The sequence below is a fragment of the Grampus griseus genome (assembly GCF_964374135.1).
Source record: "Grampus griseus genome assembly, chromosome: 1".
NCBI classification, from domain to species: domain Eukaryota; kingdom Metazoa; phylum Chordata; class Mammalia; order Artiodactyla; family Delphinidae; genus Grampus; species Grampus griseus.
Window position 1 is genome coordinate 54637581 of NC_139017.1, and position 7250 is coordinate 54644830.

Here is a 7250-nt window from a genome sequence, read left to right on the forward strand (position 1 = left end):
ACCACAATTTTGGTAGCAAAGTAAAAATAATCCTGGAAAATCTCTGTGGAAGTAGATACCAGGAAATGAATGTAGAGACGTAGATTGCCCATACAAGTTTACAGATTGGTCAGTCTTTAGAAATAAAACAATTTAAAATAATGTAGAAATGGTTTGAGCTTATATACCTTTTGGTTGAAGGTCACTTCCACAGTCTCAGCCACCAGGAGAAATAGGGAGTGATCAAGACATTTTTCTTGAGAATTGGAAGGTTCTAAAAAAATATTCTCAGTTTTGCACTGATCTGGAAGTGGTGTTACTTTTTTTCTGAGAACTGGAAGATTCTCTCCTTAATTCCTTCTATTTTCAGACCATATATTATCTGACAGTGGAATAAAACATTTTTTTAAATGAAGGTTTTATCAAAATCCATGAAAATACTACAAAGTAAAAAGAGCTTCAGAAGTGGTGGTCTTTGGCCAGTCATCTCACACTGCTCCCAGGTGGTCTGAGCACCAGGTTAACAGGTGCTGGGGTCGAGAGACCACCTGTGTTTTAAAATGTACAATGACACATTCCTTTCCACCAAGCTCTAGCCAAATCACTAATGTGTATTCTTGCTTCTTCCAGTCAGAATGATGAGTCTTCATCCACCAAAGGCCCAGACTGTACCCAAACGTCCTCGTGATGACATCCCAACAGGTTTGCTTTCTTTTGGAGTACTTGTAGTGGGAGACATACCACCCCCAGAGTAACACTAAGATAATTTCTAAATTTTCTGAACAAATTCCCATTCTCCATCCCTTCTCTTTCACGTACTGCTTATTGACCTGTTTCGCCAGGTCCACAGCCCTCCCTTCACTCCAGCCCTACCTGTCCCCTCTTCAGGCCTCACTTGCATTTATCCATGGTGTGTTCCTTCCCAGGTCCTCTCCATGCCACAGGGCTCTGCCCCATTCTTTCTAAAGAGCCCATAATCCACTTGCTGAAGAATGTCTGTAGGGATGGGGCACAAAGTAGATAATTCCCTTCTCAGGCAGTCTTGATAGTACCAGTTAAGCTGGGAAGGGAAATGTGTCCCCACACCCAAGGCATGGCCTCGCCAAGCCCTGAGCCCTCCCTTCCACAGGCTCCCTAGAACACCTGCCTTCCCCTGGCAGCTGCCCAGTGCTATTCTTATGTTCATGTGCTGGTATGGAAAAAAAGGACAGCACGACTCTATCTCCAGCTTCAGCATTGACCTAAGTCTTATCTTTTAGAGAAGCCAACACTGGGCTGGCAAAGAGGAGGTGGGTCATTCTTTGGAGTGATATGATTCAAGGGTTTAATGCAGTATAGGCTGCCACTTTAGTAACTTTGTCCATCTTCTCATTTGCTCCCAGATTAACTGAAGCCACTTTCAGTTTTTCTCTTATTTGATACACACTGTAAGGAAAATGAAGTTCACTTTGTACTGATGGGAAAGTCTAATCTCTATCCTGGGTGGTTGCAGAGAAGCTAGAGCCAGAACTGAACTGAGAGGACATCAAGAAAGGAAATTTGAGGGTAGAAGGGATATCTTGAAGGGATGTCAAGAGGGAGGACCAGAGACTCAGGCGACAGCTGAGGTTAGGAGATAACCACTCTAGCGGAGTGAAAGACTGCTATAGTCCCAATCCCTTCTTATGTATCCAAAAATATTGGCCTCACTCGTGACTTCCATTTAGCCAAAGTGGACTGAATTTCCAAGAGCTAAGAGCATCCTCCCAATGAAAGCTGCCCCCATCTGCCTGCAACCACTTCATTCTCCTGAAGCCTAGGGAACACTGGGTGACAGGCATGTGCAGTTGGTTTCAGGGTTCTCCGTACCAGCCATACATTCATTCTGAGTTTCCCTTAAACCTGAATTTTTTTCAGGTCTGCCTCACAAAGGATAAAACACACATACAGGTGTACACACACTCACACACAATTACATGCCCTTCCCTCAGCAGGAATGTTTATTATCTGATTCTACAGGACCGTGTGATAAGATGCCTTTCATCAATTTATTAACCCTGGGAGTGTATTTCAATTAGCAGTGTGAGAACTAGACTCAGTGCACATAGATCAGCACATTATGTTCTGGACAGACCTCGTTCTTGCCTATAGAGTTCATTCAAGGGCAGCAGTGTTGGAGGTGAGACTTCAGAGAGAGTGCTTATGGAGCTGAAGCTTGGTAGATCTGCAGTTGATTCCAGTTGCAACCCTTCTGAGCTGAGCTTTGCTCTTGTGTGTGCTCTCTGAGGTCAAAGAAAAATCCTAGGAGCAAAGAGACCTGCATTCACATCCTAGTCTTGCTAGACAGGTTTGGCCATATTGTTGAAACTATCCGGGTCTCTGTGTTCCCACCTTTAAAACCAGAGAAGCATTTTGCCCACCACCACCTGCAAGAGCCAGACACTCAGTACAAGCAGCCTTCACCTTTGACTGACCCAGAAAACCTGCTGACACTGCCCCAGCCCCACTGGTTTATACAGTTTAGACACGTCCCTGTGCTGCATAGCCTGTGGACGTGCTGCAAATACCAAATGGCTGACTCATCCCAGCGACCATCCCTGCCAGTGACTGTCTAACTCATTCTGTTGATCATGACAGTAATCTCTAGTATTTTTCTGGATTCAGCTAAACTTGATATGTCCTCAATAATTATTAGTGAGAACTAAATAAATAGAAAGAGCCTATCTCTAGTAAGTGATGGGGTTTCTTCTGGATTTGTTTATCTTGACTTTGGCCTTGAGTCCAGAGTTCTATGACACTCACAGGCTCCTGTCCATAAACATTGGTAGAGCTGCTAACCACCTGACTTAGGTCTACCACCTGGCCCAGTGCTGAGATATGGCACAGACGGTTAGGATTAAGGAGATCTGGGTTCTGGTCCTCAGTCCATCATGACCCTGGACCTGTTTCCTCTTCATTACAGCAATGACACTGAACTGGGTCCTAGGTTTGTGATCTTGTGACATCTCTTAGCTCTCATTCAGCTGGACTAAAGAGCTTCTTCCAGAGAATTCAGGACTCCAGTTCCCTTAGTCATTCAGTGATTTCCAATGGGAAGATGCTATTTTATGCACTGATTTACTCTCCTGCACAATGAGTATTTTCAAAGAGTTGAATATTAACCAACTTCCTGTATATAAACTCATATTCAAAGAAGAGGTCAGGATGGTAAGGATTTTAAGGAGCACTAAAATAAATTATTTCATAAAATGAAGTTTCCTTTTGAAATACAAGACTTTTCCACTACTGTAGCCTTTCATAAAATCACATTTGTTTGAAGAGCAGAACCATATACGTGTCCCTGAAAAGTCTTCTGAGAATTGAATCCTCTTTTCCCTTTGACCTGTGTTACAACTCCAGACACTTTATCTTCATTTATAATTTTTTTTTAAACTTCAATCATTCTTTTGCAAAGATTTGTCCTTTGTTTTATTAATTAATTAATTTATTTTTGCTGTGTTGGGTCTTCGTTTCTGTGCGAGGGCTTTCTCCAGTTGCGGCAAGCGGGGGCCACTCTTCATCGCGGTGCGCGGGCCTCTCACTGTCGCGGCCTCTCTTGTTGCGGGGCACAGGCTCCAGACGCGCAGGCTCAGTAGTTGTGGCTCACGGGCCTAGTTGCTCCGCGGCATGTGGGATCCTCCCAGACCAGGGCTCGAACCCGTGTCCCCTGCATTAGCAGGCAGATTCTCAACCACTGCGCCACCAGGGAAGCCCCCTTCATTTATAATTTAATTGGCAATGTCTCCAAATATTTGAGTTATGTTTCTAAGCACTCCTTTCTGGCCTCTTTGTCAAGATTTGTAAAAGCTTAAGTTGGTGGGGGCTAAGATGGTTCTAGTAAAATGGATTCTTATGTGAACTTTGAAGCTGTTTTGTAAGGTTAAAGAAGTCTTTGGTGACATCGGTTATTTTGAGTAGATTTTAAAAATAGACTCTAAGGAGCCCTTGTCCTTCCTTCTTACACTGTCCTCCAGAGGGCGCTCGCTACAGACTGCCCATTCTGGGCCCCAGAACAGCTGTTTCCCGTGGACTGCTGTCAGATGCCTACAACACTCTGCAGGATATGCAACTCTCTTCCTTGCCCAGAAAGGAACCAGTGGGCAAGACAATGAGGCAGTGAGTGGTCGGAGCTCATCCCCTTCCAGACTCTCAGAGAGAAAGCATCCTCACCAATCCAGTTTCTGACACTAGTGCCTTCTCATCACTTCCTCTTAGCATGAAAAAGATGACTCAGGGGCTTCCCTGGTGGCGCAGTGGTTGAGAGTCCGCCTGCCGATGCAGGGGTCATGGGTTCTTGCCCCGGTCCGGGAGGATCCCACATGCCACGGAGCGGCTGGGACCATGAGCCATGGCTGCTGAGCCTGCGCGTCCGGAGCCTGTGCTCCACAACGGGAGAGGCCACAACAGAGAGACGCCCAAGTACCGCAAAAAAAAAAAAAAAAATGATGACTCAGTTTTGCCTTCCTAACTGTTGCTAGAATTCTAGCTCTTGCCATTGTCTTATCACTCATTTCTCCTAAAAACAAAATGGTTTAATGTCCATGATTATAAAGATATGTTGATTAAAATGGAACATTATTGAGTGTCATTCATTTTACTTTGCTAAAGATTCTTTATAATAGACAAAATCTTTCTGTTTCTAAGACATGAAATTTCTGTGAAAATTATTTCTTCCTTCAGGGCAAGGGGCTAGAGATGGCCCCAGGAGGTCCCTCATGAATTCAGCCTAATAAGAATAAAAGAGAGAAATGGAGGTCACCCTTCTGTCCTTATCTCTGTCAGTTAACTCTGATAGATGACAGAGGATACTGGGATGCAGTAACTGGAAAATGACAGGTGATTAGCTGTTGCCACCCTTGAGGACAGGAACAGTGTCTGTCTTGCCTTCCTCATGCCGCCTTCTTTAGTGCCTTGCATATAACAGATGTTCATCTAATCTGTGTTCAGTCGAATCCAAAACAAATGCTTGTATTTGGTAGTTTGGTTACTTTAGTTTGAGGATATATATCTCCAACTCTGTCATAGTCCATGTGTGTGAGGGAGACAAAGGAAGAGTCTAGGCTTGTAACTATTATATTTATGGGCACACATGCTCCATGCCCAGCTTCAGGAGGGCTTGTATAAAACAAAAGGCCAGGACTTCCCTGGTGGCGCAGTGGTTAAGAATCCGCCTGCCAATGCAGGGGACACGGGTTCGAGCCCTGGTCTGGGAAGATCCCACATGCCACGGAGCAGCTAAGCCCGTGTGTCACAACTACTGAGCCCGCGTGCCACAACTACTGAAGCCCGTGCGCCCAGAGCCTGTGCTCCGCAGAAAGAGAAGCTACCGCAATGAGAAGCCCGCGCACCGCAATGAAGAGTAGCCCCCTTTTGCTGCGGATAGAGAAAGACTGCACATAGCAACAAAGACCCAACACAGCCAAAAATAAATAAATAAAAATAAATAAATAAATTTATTAAAAAAACGAAAAGGTCCCTTCCATTGCTTAGGAGGCAGTGGCCTTATGGAATCTCAAGCTCCTGACTAAATGGGCACTGGACCAACATGTGAGAACCAACCTCTGTGCTGACTGTGTTTGAAGAATGGGATTCAGAAATATCTAACAAATGGCCTGGTGACCAAACTGACCTCATTTCTTGTGCGCATGTGGGCACGAACAGGCACACACACAGACTCCCAAACCAGAAAAACTTGCTTGATTGCCCTATATTCCTGGTAGGCCATGGATTCTTGGTTTCAGTTCATTTAGAGTTCAGGAATTCCAAAAATAGCACGCACTGCCTTTCAAGGTGAAGGCTGTATGCGTGAATTATGATCCCATTTCAGATGATTGTCAAAGGACAGACAAATCATAGATAAAGATGTTTCCTTCTCTTTTTTTTTTTTTTTGCAAATTAGCATATCCAGTAAAAGGATTTGGGGCACCTATACCCATACATTAGGGCAGGATACAAGCCCCCAGCACAATTATTTAGAGCTTTTGAGGTAATCTGAATATTATGTACCTAGACAGATAGAATGCTTCCTAAATCTCCTTAAGAAGTCTTCATCTAGAATACCTGGGTGTTTCCAAACTCTCATCAAAAAGAATAACATTATGGTATTTGCTAGTGTTCTAGCATGGTGACTGAGAATGACGGTCTATATCAGCAGTCCCCAACCTTTTTGGCACCAGGGACCGGTCTTGTGGAAGGCAATTTTCCCATGGACCGGGGCAGTGAGGCGGTGGGAGGGATGATTCAGGCAGTAATGCGAGCGATGGGGAGCCGCAGATGACGCTTTGCTCACTAGCCCGCCTCTCACCGCCTGCTGTGCGGCCCGGTGCCTAATAGGACACAGGCCGGTACCAGTCTGCGGCCTGGGGGTTGGGGACTCCTGGTCTATATCATGGTTCTTAAAATTTTTGATCTTAGGAACCTTTTGCACTCCTAAATAGTGGGTTATATCCACTGACAATTATATTATAAATTAAAATGGAGAAATTTAAAAACACAAAAATACACAGTACACCTTCCAGTTTCTATCAGAGTGATAACATCATCACATGTCATGTAGCCTCTGGAAAACTCCACCATACCCTTGGGAGGCAAGAAAAGTAAGAAAGGCAAATAACATCTCAGTGTTATTATGAAAATAATTTTGACCTCACAGAAATCCCAAAAAGGATTTCAGAGACTCCAGGGGTCCCCAGACCATGCTTTGAGAACATCTAGTATACAGCATATACCCTTGCATCTCCAGCCTTCCAGGGAAAGGGATGCCAGGATGCTTAACTCACCTACCTGAGAAATCTGGTCCCTTGGCAGAGATTAGAGAGAAGGCAGCAGCAGTTTTTCAAAATTTGGTGGTATTGACTTTTTAATTAATTAATTTGGCTGCATTGGGCCTTTGTTGCTGCGCACAGGCTTCTTCTCTAGTTGCGGCGAGCAGGGGCTACTCTTTCTTGCGGTGTGTGGGCTTCTCATTGCGGTGGCTTCTCTTGTCATGGAGCACAGGCTCTAGGTGCGTGGGCTTCAGTAGTTGTGGCTCATGGGCTCTATAGCGCAGGCTCAGTAGTTGTAGCACATGGGCTTAGTTGCTCCGTAGCATGCTGGATCTTCCCATACCAGGGCTTGAACCCGTGTCCCCTGCATTGGCAGGCAGATTCTTAACCACTGCACCACCAGGGAAGCCCTTCAGATTTATTTTTTAACATGGATAATCTTGGGTAGACTTGTTTGATTCAAGGCTAAAGCCAGATTTTGCTGTTTTA

At 44.8% G+C, this 7250-nt stretch overlaps 1 protein-coding gene across 1 annotated transcript in view; it reads left to right on the top strand.

Annotated features, from left to right (window-relative positions):
• Positions 1-4117, top strand: part of LOC309822983 (uncharacterized protein C1orf105) — a gene marked incomplete at both ends in the record, with an annotated part of 20566 nt that extends 16449 nt beyond the window's left edge. Inside the window, 2 exons of the mRNA XM_082655098.1 lie at positions 610-681; positions 3972-4117. Of these exons, the coding sequence (XP_082511224.1) occupies positions 610-681; positions 3972-4117 (218 nt within the window). The remainder of the gene's footprint in view (positions 1-609; positions 682-3971) is intronic.
• Between the last annotated feature and the right edge of the window lie 3133 nt (positions 4118-7250).